The 21,366-nt window shown below is 37.3% G+C and overlaps 1 protein-coding gene across 2 annotated transcripts in view; it reads right to left on the reverse strand.

Annotated features, from left to right (window-relative positions):
- DOCK4 (dedicator of cytokinesis 4) overlaps window positions 1–21,366 on the reverse strand; it is a gene marked incomplete at both ends in the record, with an annotated part of 250,335 nt that overhangs the window by 14,059 nt on the left and 214,910 nt on the right. For both annotated transcript variants that reach the window (XM_084262501.1, XM_084262500.1), the window contains 9 exons: window positions 429–512; window positions 5,318–5,494; window positions 7,227–7,313; window positions 8,569–8,735; window positions 9,353–9,494; window positions 11,693–11,797; window positions 13,431–13,517; window positions 14,574–14,722; window positions 17,570–17,663. In XM_084262501.1, the coding sequence (XP_084118627.1) occupies window positions 429–512; window positions 5,318–5,494; window positions 7,227–7,313; window positions 8,569–8,735; window positions 9,353–9,494; window positions 11,693–11,797; window positions 13,431–13,517; window positions 14,574–14,722; window positions 17,570–17,663 (1,092 nt within the window). The remainder of the gene's footprint in view (window positions 1–428; window positions 513–5,317; window positions 5,495–7,226; window positions 7,314–8,568; window positions 8,736–9,352; window positions 9,495–11,692; window positions 11,798–13,430; window positions 13,518–14,573; window positions 14,723–17,569; window positions 17,664–21,366) is intronic.

Below are 21,366 nucleotides of genomic sequence, written 5' to 3' on the forward strand. Positions count from 1 at the left end.
TTATGCTAAATCTTACAGTGACAATGTTTTTTTCAGTAGCAGTGGTAAATATGTCATACAGATATTTGCTGAAGCCACCAAATGTTTCAATGAGATAATGTTTATTTTGTGGCAATGGTAAAATACGCTGTGCAAGTATTTGCATATGAGCATCACAAGAAGAAAAAACCCCTTGCCTCTCATTCAACCTTTAATTTAAAATAGTTTGAAGTGATTAAGGTGATGATGGAGACGTCTAAATGGGGAAAAATATTAACATGACCCAGAAACATGCTTGTACAGGAAGTTGCTTTCTACTTGGAATCTAATTCAGAAAACACTGAAGACCACTGGGCAATTATTAACCTTTGAAATTTTATACTCTATTTTGGACGCTTTCAGCTAGAAATGTTGAATAGCCCATCTAGTCGGTCTTTTCCCCACTTTACCTGCTCAAGCATCAGCTCTCGTAAGCGTGTGATCTTCTCTCCATCCTCTGGATGGTTCAAGATGTATTCTTTGACAAAGAATGCCTAAATAGAATGAAATCACAAAGAAAAATAAAGTGAATAAAAGCATACTTTAAAAAAAAATACAAACCACAAGTTTCTAGATGACATTTTTGAAAAAAAAATCCCTTTTTGTACTGCAACGGAGGACAATAAATGCTAAGTAATGAATTATTCACATATGCATTGGTGGAGAATAGGGGCAAATAAAATGTACATTCAATATCTAGTATAGATCCTGAATCAATTATGGAAACCTGCAAATAAAGAGTTGAAACCCAACACAAGTCACCTGAACTAAGCATCTACTCCCCATTAATTGTAACATAAGAGTTTCAAGAATTAGATTTTCCTGTCCTTACATACTAGGAACTTCATTTTACCCTAGGTATAAAGCTATCTCTAAGAACAGTGTGGAATTGTGGTATTATAGATACTGGAGCTGATATGGCACCTTCTTATTCAGTGATAACATAAATAATGTTTTTAAAGAACTCACAGCAACACTTAAGTAAAAAGCTACACTTTTCACTTCAGGAGCATCTGACCAACATCCAGGTGTGTTCATGATGTTACACAACTTTCCACCCCACCTCCAGTGCTCAGACCGAATCAGCTATGATACCCTCAAGTCATTTTACCCACCAGCAGTGGCCTGACCACAGCAGTCCTTTCTTTGTTCCTGATTACATCTTTTTTTAACATGGCACCTATTGGGCTGGGACAGAGTTCATTTTCTTCACAGTAACTGGTCTGGGGCTGTGCTTCAGATTTGTGCTGAAAACAGCGTTGGTAATACAGGGATGTTTGTGTCACTGCCGAGCAGTGATTGCACAGAGCCAAGGCCTCTTCTGCTCTGTACCCCATCACACCAGCGAGGGGGCCAGGGGTGCACAAAGATTTGGGTGGGGACATGGCCGGGACATATAGGTTATTATAGGTTGGGGACTGGCCTGTTGGAGAGCAGTGGAGGTGAGAGGGGCCTAGGGGTCCTGGTGGACAGTAGGATGACCATGAGCCAGCAATAAGCCCTCATGGCTAAGAAGGCCAATGGCATCCTGGGGTGTATTAGGAGGGGTGTGGTTAAGTGGTCAAGAGATGTCCTTCTCCCCCTCTACTCTGCCCTGGTGAGATGGCACCTGGAATATTGTGGCCAATTCTGGGCCCCTCAGTTCAAGAAGGACATAGAACTCCTATGAAGAAAGGCTGAGGGAGCTTCTTTGGCTTGGAGGAGACTGAGGGATGACTTTATTAATATTTATAATTATGTAAAGGGTGAGAGTCAGGAGGATGAAGCCAGGCTCTTCTCAGTGATGGCCCATGATACATCAAGGGGCAGGAGGTGCAAGTTGGAGCACAGGAAGTTCCATGTGAATGTAAGAAGAAACTTTTTCACTGTGAGGGTGACAGAGCACTGGACAGGTTGCCCAGAGAGGCTGTGGAGTCTCCTGCTCTGGAGATGTTCAAAATCCACCTGGATGCGTTCCTGTGTGATTTAGTCTAGGTGATCCTGCTTTGGCAGGGCGTCGGGCTAGATGATCTTTTGAGGTTCCTTTCAACTCCTAGCGTTCTGTGATTCTGTGCCAGCTGACCCCAACTGACCAAAGGGATATTCCATACCATATGACATCACGCTCAGCATATATAGTTGGAGGAGGAAGAGGGGGATGTCCAGAGTAATGGTATTTGTCTTCCCAAGTCACCATCTCATGTGATGGAGCCCTGCTTTCCTGGGGATGGCTGAATCCCTGCCTGCCCATGGGAAGTGGGGAATGGATTCCTTGTTTTGCTTTGCCAGTGTGCATGGCTTTCACTTTACCTACAGAACTGTTTTTATCTCAGCCCATGAGTTTTCTCTTTTCTGATTCTCTCCCCCATCCCACTGCAGGGATTGAGTGAGGGGCTTTGTGGGGCTTACTTGCCAGCTGGGGTTACACCACAATACCTATCCTACCCTACAAGGGGACTACATTCAATTTACAACATATTTCTTTATTCTGTCAAGAAAATTCTCAGCTGCTCAGCTGAGAGATTACCAGACTTTCTCATAAATAAATAATTTTGTCACAAATAGTCTCTGCCTGCATACTTATATGTACACAAGGTTTTCTATCCATAGAGTTGGGAGAAAGACAATGGCTGCTTTGTACTGTGTTTTCCTTCTGCACCAGTCCTAGCATTTCACTCATTTACTTCTTAGAAGGCTCACAATCCAACTTAGACTGTTAAAAATCTTTGCTATGCAGAATCATTTGTAAATATGGGGAGCAGTCAAGCTGGAGATAAATATACTCTTCCTTTAGACTGAGTTCCAAAATTTCATGCTGCGACAACCCACTACAAAGAAGTGCTGAGACTTGTCCTGAAAAAGCTGGTACTGCAATGAACAGTTATTTCACATTGTCTATTCAGTGCAGCTAAGCAAAATTTAAAGAATTCATGTTTAAATTGTTAAAAGGAGCCCTCTGATACTTGCTAGAATCCCAAATCCCAAACTTCTGCCAGATATTCCCACCCGCCCCCAGCTACAAGCTTAACACTCTTTCAGTATCAAGCAGGTGGCGTCCCAGTGGTTTTGGGCTGAGATTTATACATACCTGTAATACAAATCAGAGATGTAATAATCTGACTTCAAACAAAATCACTAGCACTTTAAGAAAATTTAAAAAATCAGAATTTGACTACATCAGTAACATTGTTAGAACCAGTAGTTTCCAATAATTAATCATGAAAATGCCTCTAGCACAAGTAACAGAGCTAAAAGAAATGTAAGTTATACTACAAATTGCAGCTTGAGAGAGGTTAGTGACACAAAACACACTCTTCATAGCTTTCCAGCAGAGTTTAGAAAAGAAAAAAAAGAATTCAGTGGTTCTGCAGCCATTTTTCAGCAGACATGAAGGTGCTGCATAATAGCTAATACTTCTGTAGATTTTCCTGGAATCTGTTCCTGTATTGAAACCAATGAAAGCATAGCTTTAACATCTGCAATATTGGCCAGAGTAGTGAATAATTAGAGGTAGCTGCTTTGTATCTCATCAGGAGAGAAGAAAGGGCAAAAAAAGGGAAGAGGGGGGGAGGGAAAGGGGACCAAAGAAAAGCAGCAGGGGTGGGAGGAGAATGGGAAAATAGGGTAGAGTCAAGAAGGCAGCAACTGGCCAAAGGATGTTATTTGCTGTGTCTTAACACTTCTTAAAGCTCGGAAACCAGGAGGAGGATATCTGTAAAGACATGGTCATGCTTACCTCAAGACCTCATGCTCCAAGACCAAGTGAGTTTTGAGCTTTGTACAGGGCAGAAGACAATAGCAAATGAACCAGATAGGCAGAGAAAAGCATTTACAGAGGAGAGGGAAAGAAGGAAGGTAGAAGATAAGAAGTGGCAAAACAGCAGGAAGACATACAAAAACTGAAAAAAAGGACATGTAAAGATAATGAGGGTGAAATAGGAAAAAACCCCAACCCCACAAATCTCAACTATTGCTATTGGTTTTGGTGTTTACAACACAAATCGGGGAATATTCTTATTTTGTGTATATAGCAAGAGATAGAGGGAAAGAATGGAAGGAAATCAAAACATGAAGACTGTCTAGGAGATCAAGAATTGCAGCTAAGAGCAATAAGAAAGGAACAAGCTAGAACCTTTAATATACTCATGAAGAATGGAAAGCTATGCAGAGGCACTGAGCTAGCTCTGACACTGCTAATTCAAACCAGACATAGCTCTGACATGACTGTATTTCTCAAGGGACACCCTTCACGGCACTTTACCATGCTAAACAGTTTTGTTGTTGTTGTTTAAAGGCAGCTGGGAAACATCAAATACAGTACTGATTTACTTCAGTCTCACAATCCCTGTAACGTCACAATTTCGATGACAGGTTCTGACACTATAGCATGCTCAATTTCTTGTAGTTTTAGATGCACTTTTATCAAATTTAATAATTTAAAACTGCTGAGTGAACACCAAGTTTTTCAGACTTTCAGGCAAGTGGACAAAATGTTATTTAATTTGACATTTTCAACAGAAAAGGAACAACCAGCAGATTCAAGCATTTCATAAGACTGTGAGAAGAAAGGAAGACCAAGCTGGGCTGGGAAAAAAAAAATAAAATTCCTTCCTCTCTTTTACCTGCAGTTTCAAAATTCCACTGAACTTCGGGGAAATATAGCATTGCAAACATTTAAAGCTCTCCTAAGGTGATTCAGATATTAAAATAATGAGGCACAACTTTTAGGAACAAACCCAGTGCTGCACATGTCCTAATTATATGTATTATTCCTTACTAGGCCTTTCAAAAAAAATAGCTTTCCTGAAAAAACTTCAAGAAGGTGGTTCTAGAAAAATATGATTAATTATAATGCATTTCTTGTTAAGAATTTATATATATATAAACACACATCAACATGTGTGTGCATATATCTATTTTAAGATTACAATGTCAGCACACGGAAGTAAATTTTGTTGTCAGCCAGAAGTAGCTCCTGACCTAGAAGGGGAGGGAAAATATTAAGAATAATATAGTCACAACTAACTATTTCATTAAAAAACTCCCTAAACAAACCACTAAAGAACATAAGGTAATTATTAATTGACTCATCACTGGAGGAAGTTTACAGGACTATCTACACCAAAATGGTTATTTCAATAAAGCTATACATATCTAATATCACCTCACTCAAAATCACAGTATAATTACAACTGTAACTGATATAGTACTTTCTGGCCTCAATTCATACAGTGGAGCCACACCTGTATAGAGCAAGAAATCAGTAAGAGACTGTCTTATGACAGATTTTTTTTTAATAAACAGAAAATAAATTGCTCACCTCTTGGTATCTAGCAACTCCACCATTGACTGCTGCATCAATGACCCCATTTAGACACATCGTGAGAGGGTTAATATTTTGCATCTGTCGAGTTTGACATTGAGTAATCAGTGTTCTCAGCTGCTGGTTCTTATTTTCTAAGACTTCAATAGCATTCTCAAGGGGACTCATTTCCACCTGAAAGCAGAGGGAGGAAGATTGCAAACATGCTTAATCTTCAGTTGAAAGATGAAATATATTAAAGGTAATTTTTGATTGCTTTTGTTTTTTTTTTTTTTTTTTTAAAAAAAAAGCCAATGTTAGTCTGTGTCCTAGAGTATTGGGGCAGAAAAAGTTCTTTTCACCTGGACTATACTCTCTGAGTCTACACTCCGCGAACAGAGAGAATTAATTTTATCACATAATCAAGGACCAAAATAAATAACCCTCCCTCTTGTAGATACATTATCTGATCTTAAAAGATACTCAGCCCTTGCTGCAAAACACTCACACATTTCAGCCTGCAGTGGAACTCTTGTTAACTTTACCTGAACTAGGCTTGAGGTCATGGAGAGCTTCACCATGCTTAATGGCACAAAGCAGAGCTTAAGTATGGGCAAATTAATTCCCCCCCCCCCTCCCCCCCCCCAAAGTGAAGTCAACCACTATACATTATGGGTGAGGAGTAAGCCTTGAGCTAAGATGGTAATCAAGTTATACTCAAGGGCAGTCCTTAAGGGAGATGTGCCTGTTTTCTTGAGAGGATAAGGAAGCTTTTCTCACAGGTAGTATGAACTGCAGGGGAAGCGTAAAGCTAAGCAATGGCAAAAGCACAGGCCTGCAGCTGCCATAATTTACCAAAACATACAACTACAAATCTGAGCCATGATCTGATCTAGTCTACTGCCCAGGAAAAATCATCACAGTAAACTTTTGGAAATGGTAACTATAATGGTAAAACAATAGTGAATAAGGATCTTCATATAAGGGCTCATATTAACCTAGTGAGGAGTCAGTAGGAGTCAACTAACCAAATCTCTCCTGTCACGCACAATTTTTTTGATATTTACTGAATTCCATTTTTGTTTTTCTCTGGGAGACTATCAGGATGGTGAACAAATGACATTTTGTTGGTATTACAGAAGAAAACCACAACAGACTTTTAGAGAAAAGCCACTGTGTGATGGCATCCTTCTACTTTACGGGACTATTGCAAGACTGGTTTTGACAGAAAGGAAAATAGTTACAGATAGTTACTCCTGCGCTCAACAACTGACCAGTTATTTAGAGATCTTTACATAAGGAGCACTCCTCTAAATACATTTGAAAGGTATTTAAGGATTTTCTAAGAAATATAACAACAAGGAAGGAGAAGAAATTACAATGTGTCAGTAACAGATTGCTACATTAGATCCTATTCCTACAGCTTCTGCGTAGGCATGCTTCCCTGCCCATGCTGAGAACTGGGAACTTCAACAAAGCTCTAGGCAGACACAGAGATATGCCCACACGGTGTTTATTATAGTACAGGAACTTGGAGAATGTTTACTTTTCAAGAATACTGAAAAATATGTTAAGCTATAGATATTCTAAGTATTAAATGTTACACCATGCTGAGTTTCATGAAAGTAATTTGCTGAACCTAAATGTTGCCTTTGGCTGCCCATTATTGTTCTCAACTTCTTTTTTCCTCAACTGTTTAAATGAATCATGAGGGTGGCTCTTAATAATAGTTTTCAAGATAAGAGAAACCAGACAACTCAAAATACTTTGGAAATAATTTCGTTGTAGCCAGCTTGAAAACTTGCTCAAAGAAGTTATAAAAAGAAATCAGATCTGGGTAATAAATCTTAAGTTTGTTCACCAAATAACATACAATTAAGGAAGTAAACCAACCCACAGTATGCACTGTAGTCAGTCTGATACTCACTACTTCACGTTTTTCCACTTCAAACCAACGAGATATTCCAGGTAAACTCTGCACCAAGATCAGCGTGGTTCTCTCCACCCACAGACTCTACAATAAACAAAAAAAAATTATTCCACTAATTTACCTCTACTTTTCTCTTAATTATTCCCAGTTTTCTTGAGGAATACATTCCTTTAAGTAAGAATATACACTAGAAAAAGAGTAATAACATACCAGTTTTACTGAAATGCCTGTCCCAGAAGCCTGTGACATTCATTTTACTTACTTTCTAGGACCTGCTACTAAGCAGTAATTTCTGCTGATTCTTCACTCTTAAACGTGTTATTATTCTATAATCTATGTTGCTCCCTAATCTCCCAAAATCACAACTAAATTAACATGTTAATATATCCTTTCCGAGACAACATCTGAGAAGAGGTGGAGTTCAGAAGCAGAATAACTTGCAAGCCACACAGAAGGACCAGCTCTCCTCTGTGAAGTTCTGTTTGCGATTCGGCAATGCATGGCTGGTGAGATACTCAAACGTACTACTGTTCAACAGCTTTGGGCAAGAGGTTTGTAAAGTGATGAACCAACACACAGGATAGTGCTCACACTAAACATACTAAAAGAAAGTCCTAAGCGTTAGTTAGAGGAATATAGTGACTTAATTTAGCTCATTTATAACCTTTACAGTTCTTTCCTGTAACTTTATAGCAAAATTATTATGGGATAATTCTCTTTGTGTCTGAACACCAGAATATATTCTGCATCAGGATTGAAGTTTTTCTAGTGGGTCAGAATTAAAATTACACCCAAGGACTGTAAGATGAATTTTCAGTGTGACATTTTTATTAGGAGGAATAGAAGTCATTTACGTATTAGGAAAGGAACTATTGCTCGTCCCTGAGACAAATCTCTAAGTTCAGAGACAGTTTTTAGTCTTGATATCACATGACAGGAACAGAACATATGCTGCACCGTAGTCAAAACTGTCTCTCCCTTGCTTTAAGGAGAGGTAAGTTTTGGCAGCCCTACCCACCCCCCGGATTACATACTTAGCAACACTTGGTTTGTCTTACAAACTTATCTGGAGGCTGTTTCACCGTCTCCAGTTCTGCCTTCTGTGTATCACTAACACAAAAACAAATGGCTAATTTTTTTCTCTACTATTCCCATATAAAAAAGGACCATATATTTTTCATATTATTTAAATTAAAATGAAAAGTGAAACAGTCAAACCTGAGCTACTGTCTCCTCTAGAGAATTTTTTTTATACCAGGCTCAGGTAAATAACACAACAGTAGACGACCTTTCAATAACACAACCTTTGTTGATGTTACAAATGTTACGATGATTTTACCTTGAATTCATTTTCCTTGTCCTTGGTCCCTTTGTGAAATGGCCTGTCATACCGGAATCGCCAGATGTGATTTACTTTGTAGAAGCTTTTGATGTTATCAGGAATGCCGTCTCTTTGCAGGACTTCCTGGTTTTCTGGAATTGGTGTCACTGCATAAATCTGCAAATCTGTATGTAAAGAGTTAAGGCTATCCCACTTCTTTCAAATTGGCATCACACATTGACTCCTCAAGCATGAAAGAAGAATTTTTTTTAAAAAATGTGTATCATGAAATGCTTCTAGATTATTAATGGCTTGGGAAAGGAACCTGAGAGATTGCTTGATTGCTTGGGATTTCTTTGTACTGTTTTATTGAAAATTTCTTATTTATTTTTGAAATAGAGCTGCTTACAGGGAATAGTACAAGGAGTAAAGGGAATTAATTAAATATATTCTTACAAGCAATATGTCATGCCATGCTAACATTATGTTGCATTGTAAGAACTTGAATTACTGTAACTTGAACTGATACACCATTATCACAGCAGTGACAGTTCTATAAGTATTTTTGGCTAAAGTAAGAATCTTAATAACCTGCCAAAGAATTTTTAAATAAAACCAACAATTACACAAAAAAAATTCCAAATATAATAGAGTGGCTGGGACAAATTGCAGGGGAATTCTCACCTACCATTTATTTCAGTGGAGGCACATTGTGACTGAAATTTGCTATAGGTGTACCTACATTTCTTTAAAAGCATGAAAGACGTAACTGCAGTGTAAGGGTTTGTGATTATGTGGATACACTGTGCTTCTGCCTGAAAGATGGTCTCATCTGGCTGATTAGCATGTTGCATAGCAATGGCATGTGGGAACTCATTCAACATTCGCTGCTGGAAGGCCTCCAGTCTTTCATAGTCATGTCCTCGGCAAACAAATTCCTTATTCTGAGCAGAATAAGAAAAAAACACAAAAAACAAACCACAAGAGCAAGTTATGTGAAAATAATTATGTATCATTAGATAGGTCCAAACACACGATCCTAAATATAGACTTTCCACTCAATTTTTAAATCATTTTAAGAAGTGGGGGGGGGAAGAAACAAAAGGCAAGAATGAAAATAAGAAATCTAGAAAGGACATCTTACTTAGGAGGAGGAAATTTTACCATATAAAGTATAGTTTTACTTCAAAGTCTGGAAAAATATTATACTTAAAGTTTTAATAAAAATCTGAAGGGAGAAATTGTTCTTTTTTGATTAAAGTATGTAGCTAGCATAACATACCAGATTGTATCAAATACAAACCAAAAATATAATGCAATGGACAGTTAAGACAATGAAATAGGTTGAAAGGAGTTGAAAGTCCTTTCCAGGGGGACCCAGGAAACTCTGCTTTGAAGTCATACAAATCTGAAGAAAAATACGGCGTAAGAAAATGGTAGAATATATTTTAATTGCCTTATTCTCTAAATGTTCATTCCTGGCTCCAATACAATTTATTTTACCTGAATGCCCACTATGAAGTTGCACCATTATTTTCCTGAGATCGTGCAACATGAACACAGACACAACGCGCAGCCTACACTGAAGTTGAGATGCCTGATTAGGAGTAGCCATTGGAACTAGTCGCTGACGGTGATGGTGTCAAGGGCTTCCTGTAGCTCTGGACAGCAATGTTAGTTTGCTTCTGCTTGCACACAGTTAAAATAAGGAAATATCTTAACCAGTTTTTTAAAAAGCACTGTTAAATGATTTTTAATTTTAAATCCATATTAGAAAATTCTAAAGAGCCATTACTAATGTGTTCCTCCTGAGGCAACGTTTAGATAGAAGCAGTTCTTGTCCTTATAGTATCCTGACAACAGAGACAGGAAGCTTTGAATTCTGACAGCCTGGACTTTTATGGAAATTGCTTCAAGAAATAACTAATGAAATTGTGAAAGCCTTTTACTGAAGCTTTATTCTCCATGCCTTCTACAGCAATCATAACCATACTTACAAACGGCTTTGTCATAAAAAACAATTATAAAATGTAGTAAGTTTTGAGATGTTCCTTGTTGATGCTGCAAGCATGAATTTGTGCTACGTACATTTAACTTGGAAAATGCATAAATACTTCCTGATCAGATGCATAAGCAGTCAAAGACCTACAGGTCTGAAAGAACTGCTCTATTGTGCAAATTCTTACAGCACTTTCATTTCATCAGTTGACAGTAAACTAAACATCTTGTTAATTAACATTTTCAAATTGTTTTATACAGATGTTATAGATGACTGCTAGGTAATATAAGAAACTATATGATCATCAGACTCTTTTAGTGCATCACTTTCAGAGGGGACAGTTTCATGCTATATTTACAATTTGGAATTTGACGTTTTCCCCACTAAAAAGGCAAAGAAAAATCAGATTTTTAGACCTTTGCCATACAGAGGAGGTTCCTTCATCACTTATGTGAACTATCACTGGAAGAGGAGCTTGGATTATGATTGCAGCAGCTCTGTGTATAAGATGGATTCTGTTGTCTTCCCAAGGTGACAGTCAATGCAGCTAAACCACTGCAGACTGTGGAAAAAGGGGACTGTAAACATGACTAACACTTTGAAGGGCACTTCATTAACTTCAGAATCCAAGAGTAGTGTTTAAGAGTAACTTTATGTATCTTGTCAGCTTTAGCACACTGATAATCAAAGAAACTCATCATGTTGAAGTTTTCAGTCATGTGGAAAAAAAAAAAAGGAACCTGGGAATGCAATTACTTAAATCCTAAATTACCGACTGCCCCACTTCCAAGGGATACCATTTCTGATAGCCACCAGCAGAAATAGAACAGGATAAAGGGAACTAACTAACATGAAAAGAAGGTGTTGGTCTATGGAATAGTATAGGTGCATGGTTTCCAACATAAATTTGAATATTAAGTTTACGTGGGACTCTGAAAGCCTATCATCTGTCTTTCCACTAGACAGGACGTTTTCTTAACCCTGAAGGGATGAGGATATTTCATTGATTACCATGAAGAACTTGTTTCTCATAGAATAAGAACTTGTATATGGTATGATCCAATTCTCACATAGAGAAAGCAATTAGGAATGACAGCATCAATTCCAGAATTGCTCCATTCTGTTAGTTTTCAAATCACTTACTCTTAAGAAGAATGGGAACTTTTTCCCATAGAATCCGACTCTGAAAAATTCTGGCTCCAAACGCTGTTGATCCATAATTTTATCATACAAAGATGCTTCCATCATCTGGGTGAGATTGATAAAAAAATACAATTAGTCTTTTTTTGCAAACATATTTTTACCTTAAGCTATCACAAAAGGAAGGGTCTTTTAGTACACTGGTCTGGAGTACTGGAATTACAATGCATTTCTGAGCAACAATAAGGACATCCAGAAGTTTCTGAATGCATCAGATTAAATAATTATACCTCTTAATGACCTGAAAGACTCCAAGAAGTTTAAAACAACCCCAAAACTTTTAAATATTTTAAGAGGGTAAAATATTAGATTAATGCACAGATATTTAACAAAAAATGGAAGCAACAGAAACACAGTTTGAAACATATGGCCCAGTAATTTGCTAATCATCCAAACACAAGGCAGTAATATGGTCAGTTTCATCAGCAAAGTCCAATTTCCATATTCAAGAGTTGAGCCTACATCATATCAGACTCCAATGATTTGTGTCAAATGTGAGTTCCTTTAAAAATTTCAGAGTAACAATTAACATTATTTTTGGTCAATACATCCATCCTTCTTTTATTTCATTCAAAACACTGACACAAAGTGAACTTAAATGACAAAGTCCCTTTTTCCTGATATTTCAGCAACACATTCTCTGTTCTGAAGTTTTTAATACTGTGGGGGAAAATAAAACCCCAGTGTTAGCCCTATTTTATGTAATGCAGACAGCTATTTAATGTGTATATAGTATCAATAGATGACTAATTATATTGCTATGAGAAATCCCTGCACCTCCACTTTTGGATTAACATAAGTGGCACAGATAGAGTACAACCGTATTTCCCAATTGAAGCACAAAACACATTAAGTACAACTAATTAAACACGTATAAACTAATTATTTTATTTGTATGACAGCAGTCGGTTTGCTTTTGCTTATAGGATTCTGCCACTGGGATATCGACATATATTTGGGATAAGCAGATGAGAGGGACTAGTGCCACAACATAGGTCTGTGTTGAGAATATGGTATGATGCTGTTAAGCAGCTCTGCATTCAGTGTACTTCAGTCAAGTACATGTGCAGAAAATTTAAAGAGGAAGCTGTAATATAAAATGGAATTCATCAGAAGCAGACAAGGAAAGGAAAGGGAAGACTAAATAATATACGGTATCAGAACGAAGAAAGACACAACACTCAGCGTTCTAAGAGAAATGGGAGAGAAAGTAGGAAGACCATGCCAGGAAAGATTTGTTTTGGCTAGATGATATCAAAGAGACCATATTTTTAAGCAGTAAATAAAAAAAAAATGCAAATGTCTACATTGCTTGTCGCAAGCCGTTTGCTCACAATCACAACTGCAAAGATACGCTGCTGCTGCTTCTAGCAAAAGACTGCAAAGAGCACATTACCCTGGATAGACTCTAGGAAACCAATGAAGGTGAATTTGCAATATAATTCTTCTGCCTAAGCACGCACACAAAAAGTTCATGATCATTTATTTCCCATTTTTCTTCAAAACGCTCACACTCCCTTTTTATAATCATCGAAAATATGCACAAAACTAAGAAATAAAGTTTGTGAACCAAACCCCAGGACCACTCTACAGCACATTTCATTTTCTAAGTAGATATTTTATAACCCAAATCAAAAAGCTTTTGAATCTCTAATTGATGAAAAGTACTGAGGTACCTTACCCTCATCTTGCTGAGGTTTCTGTAGTCATAGTAGCTCTCATACTGTTCTGCAATTTTCCTGCACAGGATAATGCCATTTTCCCAACACTGCAAGCAAGTAAAAGATTTTCAGTAATTTCAAAGCCACTTTTTGACAACTCATGATTTATTAGTGGTCTGTTCTTTCTATAGTAAGTCATACTTCAAGTAACTGAAAATACTTGAACATTTTGTCCACTAGACATATGGATAAACTGCTGAGTAATACAGATAAATCCTCTGAAGAATCAAAGATATATTTAGACATAGACAAAAATTCTTACAGGACTGTCGCTGCACAAGACAGAAGTCATTGCATGAGTGATATCTTTTGATACTGCAGAGGATTCATTCAATACACTATGGTTTTTAAATTTTAGGACTGTATTCCTAAATTTGTAGATTGGAAAATATTTTGTTCCACCATACAAGTTAAACTCTATAGGGTGATTACAGGATTTTTTGGGAAAAAAACCCCCGATCATCAACATCAGTTTGATCACATTTATTAGGCTTCCATGGATATTACACTACCTACATAAAATTGTGATGAATTGCTTGTTTACCAGAAAGACAAATCATCACACAAAGCATATGTAAAGTTTCAGACTACAAGATAATTAACTCTTGCTTAATTCGAAATAAGCATTCTCAGTGATGACAATGAAATGTGATCCCCAAAACCCATTCCTTTCTACAGATTCTGCAATTACTATTCTAAAAGACAGAAAGTGATTTAGAAAGTATAAACATAGTCCTTATAATGCTGAAGCCTGATTTTCTTTTCCCTCACCTGGTCACTAAATGAATTTCATTGGCTTTGTATGGCTGGTTTTCACCACCTTTAAAATGGGGAGAATTGATACTGTCTTTTATGAAGCACTCTGACAGTTACAAAGTGAACTGCTACACAAGTGCAAGTTAATCTTACATGTAGCTGTAGGATGTTGAGGATACAGACCCAGGATTTGAAGCAAACTACGGTGTCGCTAAGTAACTGCTTAATCAAGCCATGACAAACCCTTTCCCTCTACATGAGGAAAAACTGCAACTCTGGAAGTAAGGTCCTAAAAATGAATGAAACTATCCTTTCCGCATCCACTCAGTAAAACAGGACTATTTTACCTTTCCCCTATCAAAGTTCTGAATGATGGTCAGATGGAGACACTCTTTACGTTGCCACTCTGTTTGCATGGGGTAGTTGAGAAATTCCCTCAGTGGCCGATCAGACCACTCCAACAGCTCATCATACAGCAGGAGTGTGTAGGCAGCCTCTACAAGACAAATTATAGCACGGTATTGATGAACACCAAATGAATAAAACAGTCAAACAAAGTACACAGAAACGTGAATGCTCTTGCTAAGATGCACCTTTTTAATGGGTAACTGAATTATTTCAAATATAAGACAGATGCTAGACTTACTATCTATAGCTATAATAAATTCAGCTTACAATTTGCACACTCTATTGAATCTGGAGTCACTGGGACACTCTTCCTGGAGTCTGGCAATGCAACAGGAGCAGAGAAATTAAGAAACAATTTCCTGTTTACGCCTAGTCTCCCCTGCTGCTAAGGAGAAACTCTCCATGGCTCTGCTGTCTAAGCAAGGGAACAAGGACGAGAGGATGTGGAACATCAGTGGAGAAAGAGGAAAAAAGACAGACGGGACTGTTGACACAATCCAAAAGAGATCAGGGCTGGAAGGGAAATGGAGAGGCACACGTGTACTTAACACACTGCATTCCTTCCGTCGTAGAAATAAATGCCTCATACCTGAGCCTTAACACTCTACTGCAACAAATAATTTAGAAGTGCACCCACAAATCTACATATTTATATATATGTTTAGAAGGAATCAAACCTATTGTTGCTATCTGGTCAGAGAACCTTGTAGTACTCTTTAGATCACGGTTTGTAGAAGTTATCTGGGAACATCAGAATTATTAGTTTTACTTCCATTTATATTTAAAAATTCTGTGAAGTTGTTAACAAATAATTTAAAATTATAAGGAAGCAAAAGATAACAGAGCATAAATACATGTCAGGATAGCTCATATGGAAGGTTTCTAAAATTAGATGGCCATACTGGACAAAAGGTCTGAAGGGTCCCTCCACCAGCATCTAGTGTCTGGCTGTGGCCAACATAACAAATAACATATTGGTACCTCTGGCAGAGGTCTGTAACTATCGGCTCTGTGCCAAAACAGTAAGAGGAGATAAACAGGGTTGACTCATGATGGGGGAAATTCAATTTATACAGCAGAGAGTCAAAAAACTGCACATTTCCAAGATGGATAGATACCAAGAGAATCTCATTACACTTCTCAGGTGGCTGAGGGGACACAAGAGAAATCGGTGTATTTATGTGCTTCAGCCACAAGAGAGTTATATTTATAGCTACAACTGAGTGCTGATTTGAAGTTATGTTTTATATTGCAAAGGGTTTTGGTGGGGATTTTTTGTTTGGTTTGGGGTTTTTTGTTTATTTTTACAGAGGATTATTGGAAATAATCATTCTGTGAAAGTACAGAAAAAAATCTTTGAAGGGCAAGTTGGCTTCATCCCTAGAATGAATCTATGCAGTGAGCGAATTAATGGTGCAACATGCAGGAATGCCACTGAAGTATGAAACTTCTTTTCCTACTTCCATGTACTTTAGATCAGCTGATTTAGAAGAGGTCTGTGTGCTGGCACTGATTGAAAAAGCAAGACAATGGATTACATAAGTCTGTTTTCTAGCAGAAAGACTGTCTCTATCCCAGTTTCATGGGTGTGAGACAATCCTTCTTTAAGGCTCTCAAAGCCAGGAAAAAAATCTGGAATCTACCATGGCAAAGAATGCAAAAAGCACATGTTAATAATAGATACACAGCAAATATAGCAAAGTCCTGCAAATAAATATTGAGATAAATACTGTTTAAAATAAAAACAGGTGTCTTAAAAAAAAATTAGGTTCCTGTAACTGTTGAAGGTAAACTGGACATACAGTAGCAGCCCATGAGTAAAGGGAACTCAACATGGCTTAAAGAGTTACTAAGATCTGTTATGTAAAACCAGGAAACGAGTAATTTTGCACAAAAGCCAGCTGTGGCAAGGATACTTCTTGATAATCAAAACTCTCTTGTGATTCACTACCGCCAGGTCACATGAGGAAATTAAAATCTCTCCTTAATGTGCCCTGCTCTCTAGTCTACACTTTAAACCCACAAACTGCAAAGGGACTGTGACATTTCTAAGTGAAGGATCTTTTCTGTGATAGCAGAAAAGCACCTGTAGCCTGTGTATTAGTGACCCCCAGCAAACCAATCTGCTTTCAAGAAGGAAAGTTTTGAAGAGATTATGAACACATGGAGGTGCGATTGCAAACACTGGGGAAAAGATGGAGGCATTGGAAGGTCAGTTTAGTATTTGGCGACCAAAGATTGTTTAAAGACAGACTGATTTGATTTTGTCCAGCAATTATTGATGCCACGTAGGTACCCAAATGAAGTGCACTTTATGTTGTATAACAACAACCATGCATATTATTTCTTATTTCTAACTGAAGATATTGGCCAGCCCTGACACTAAATTTGCAGTGAGAAATCCTGGACAATAGCACTGCAAATGTGATATGCAAAGATTCAGAGGGACAACAGCAAAGCGCTGTAATTGTTAAAGGTTTTAGGGTCTCTGTCTCATAGTTTTTAAGTGATATGGGTCTTCCTTTCTTTTCCTTTTTTACCCTAAATATTGGTTACTGAAACATAGTTGTGTAGAAACACCACCGAACAACTAACCCAGCAGCATTACAAAAAAGTATATAAGTTCAGATACTACTAAATGGACTCATAAAAACTCCCTCTAAACTTTACTCTTCTAGTGTGAAAAATGACCATACCACATGTTTATTGCTAGTGCATATCAATATTAGTCATCTATATTCAGTGTGGCACAGCATGTAGAAGAGTTGTGGGACTGAAAAAAAGCTGTATTTTGAGAGAGATTAATTGGGGAAAGAAGCTCAGCTGTCACCTGGGTCAGTGTGTTCTGCACTGAGGGTACAGCTTACAGATTTGCAAAAGATTGAAAATCACAGAAGAGTCCTAAAAATCTTTTTTCTAGTTTGAACTTAATTACCTGTGAAGTTTTGTGCTTTCAGATGTAGGTCATAGAGCTTATGAATATAGCGAATATACATCTCTTCCTTGTTCAGTTCAGTCTTGTAAAAATTCTGCAATAAAATTGCATTTTGTAAGAAAATGCAGCAGTTAAGAAATATGAGAGTGGTTACAAACCAGACTTGGAACATAATGCTGTAGAAATACATACACAGATCTGAGTTTCACACGTATAAAGTCATTACACAACTGCAGTAATACAGTAGGAAAGTGGAAATAGAAAAGTAAATTTTCACAAGTCAACATTGTCCTGAATTTTTATTACAAGTCTCATAGAACTTAAAAGGAAGAACCTGAAATCAGACGGTTCTTTCTTTAAAAATACTATATATACTTACTTAGGCCATTTAACATCTTACTGAAAGCTGTATGTTGATTTAAAAATATTGACAGAAGTCTGACTTTTGTATCTATACTTTTACAAAGTATCTCCTGCCTGGTATGTTTATTCTTCTTTTTGTCATAGTGAAATGCCAGGACTTTGGTAGCTTTACAAAGAACTATTCAGTAATGTAAAGAACATAATCCTGAATGAAAAATGTGATTTCTTCAGCACTAACTGATGCTGGGAACTGGTAACCAATGTGTAAGTATTGCACTGCATGACTGAAATATAGAAAGTTCCACTCTAAAGTGATACCCAGGACAACATTTCTGCAAGTGGCTAAACATTTCCGGCTATGTAACTCCTATTTGTTGGTACACAGATAAAATAGGAAACACAACATGAAAACTCTTAGTTCAAAAGTTTCTTTATTTATTTGCAAGCCCTAACACAAAATATGAAAAGGGGAGAGGAGCACTACCCTGTTCACAGGTATTGCTATACTCATTGTGGACATGAAGCTAGAGTCCCCCTGCTAGCCAAACTTAACATTCTGCATAATCTGCTTTGGCTAATAACAATGTATAGGATAGAAGAATCTAGCATTGGTCTTCATTAGCAATTAACAACTGCTGTTCTACTGTTCAAATAATGTACTGTTTTGAACTCTTAAGCAAGTGGTCAAATATTTGTCTCAATTGTACAGTATTCTTTTTCTGTGCCACTGTTCCCTAAATTGAATGATTATCAAAGGGAAAGGTGGGAGGAATATTATGAAAATATAAAAAATATAAAGTATTTTTAAATTGACTTGAGAAAATGACTACATATCAATAGTTCTGTAATGACATGCCCCCTTTAGGAAACCCTCTGCCTTTATAATCCAAAGACTTGTTTTTTCCTCCTACAAGGTGTAGATCAGAAACAGAAGCTTCACTAAAGAGAAAATACAATTTGTATGCTTGTATTTACTTGTCTGGAAAAAGCATAATCTATAATACGACAAAATATGGCACCGAACTGCAGAACTAGATTTCTTGGCTCTTACCCCTAAGCACTAAAGGCCCCAGTACTTGTCACAAGTCTGAACTACACAATTCAACTGGTTCTTCTCTGCAGATCAGCTCTGACGATGTCCAGTTGGTCTGTAAAGCAGACCACAGCAAGACAACCCAGTCACAGCTCAGGAAATACATCACACTAATAAAGGTGTCCTGTGATTTTTCCACAAACTATTTCAAGACATAAAATATAACAGATGTAGCTTCAAAAGGGGACACGGTGTAAGAAAGTAGACTTCCCTCATCAATAAAGATTTTTTTTCCTAAGGAAAAAACAGCTCGGAAACAACAGTCAAACAGGCAATGTAGATATTTTCAACTTAAATAGCATGATGTCATATGCCAGTGTAAAGAACCACAGGAAAATCTCCTCTTTCTAAAAAGGTGATGTAATTTAAAATTAATAGAACCTGAAATATCAAATAAATGTCAAAAAAACAGTGAGGACCAGAGATGCTTCGAGAAAAGCTTCTTCTCAGTGAGTTACAAGACGTTATTCAATATACTTTCAATGCTTTGGTACAGCTCGGTGATGACAGAGCTCTTTCTTTAGAAATCCATCTTTCTAACTGGAATTGAGTGGTTCTTATGCATAAGGAACTAATTCTGTTAAACAACTCTTAAACCAGCTTTTCCAAACAAGCATTACTAATGCAAAACCTACTCCCAGTGATCCATAGGGTGGGGAGAGTAGGAAAATGGTTCCTACCTTCTCCTTCCATCTAAGTTATTGTTGCTGGTGCATACTCCTTTCTGCATATTTCATGATGTGGCATAATTCCAGATAATTTGATAACTTGGTCAACTTCAAAAAACATGTAGACGTAGCATTGCAAGACATAATTTAGTTGATGTGGTGGTGATGGACTGACAGTTGGACTTGACTACCTTAGAGATATTTTCCAATCTTAAAGATTCTATTCTAAGGTAAATATAGATTAGATACAAGATAAAAATTCCTTACTGGGATGGTGATGAGCACTGAAACAGGTTTCCCAGTAAAGCTATGGATGGCTACTCCCTGGCAGTGTCCAAGGCCAGGCTGGATGGGGATTTTGACAGCCTGGGCTAGGGGAGGGTGTCCCTGCCCATGACAGAGGGGTTGGAACTAGATGATCTTTGAGGTCCCTTCCAACCCAAAGCAATTCTACAATTCTATGTTCACTCTATTTCCTGGATGGACTCTATAGCAAAACAACATACAAAATCTCCTTTAATGCAAATCACTTCTCTTATCTTTGGAAGTCAGAATATCTTCAAAGTAGCTGTGAAAAAGGAAATACTCTTCTGGAATTCAAATAATTTTAACACAACATATTCCTCCAATTACTCATTGCATGAAGCATTTTCTGAGATGACCAAGTTAACCCACCATATAGGCAAGAAAATGTATTAAAATTTGTGTGCTATTTCTGTAATTGAAATTTCCTTTTCAAAATTTACCCTCCCTTCTTCCTCTGGTGTGTAAATACTATTAAAATTTGTATGAAATCTGCCTTAGCCTGTAGAAGTCATTGAAAATTCAATTTTAAAGTATTAAGGGGGGTTAGGTTTTTTAATATCTGAAATTTTCGGGGGGCAAATCTTGGATGATTTGCTAATAATAGTTTAAAAACTCCTTAGTGATATGATGAAAATAATCCAGGTGCTTTACAGAATTCAAACCATGGCGAAGATTCTGACAGAAAGCCATCTGCTCTAGAGCCACATAGTAAACACCATCCCTATTTACAGAGCACTATTTTCCTGCTGAAAAAAAATCCTTTATTCCCTCATGTATAACTGCTACTTAGAAGTGATACCAAATTGTTTCACTGACGTCAAAAATGCAGAATTACAAGTCAGCTTATTCTGTTTTTCTTTTCCTTGGCTAAAAATACAGCTTTCCAAAATATTGCCATGAAAACGGAAAATTTCCAAGGTTAACAGAAGTCAAGAAACTTGTCAGTAGAAACTGGCCTAGAACAGAAACGCACTTTGTAAACAAAAATGAAATCTCTTTCATACTAGGAATTGACACCATTGGTTTGTTGACATGACGTTAACGTGACAAAAAGAGGTCTTTAGCAGCATTTCTGGCTTTTCTAGGAAGAGAATACATAGCCTACAGTCTTCAGAAGATACCCCATATTATATGTCATAAGACCCAACCTGTGTCAGTCATTGGGAAAGACAGTGAAACAAGTAAAATCATGTAAGTTTTCTTTGGTTTGGGGAAGGAGGAAATGCGACTTGGTTTCTATGAACTCAGAGACCAACCAAAATTGGAAAAATACTTTGGTGAAATTTATCCAGTAGGAAAAAACTGAAAATTGAATAAAGCAGTATTAGAGATCTCAGTGCCCAACTGTAAAACACCAAGGAAGATTA

This window comes from Gallinula chloropus (genome assembly GCF_964237585.1).
Source record: "Gallinula chloropus genome assembly, chromosome: 1".
Classification (NCBI taxonomy): Eukaryota; Metazoa; Chordata; class Aves; order Gruiformes; family Rallidae; genus Gallinula; species Gallinula chloropus.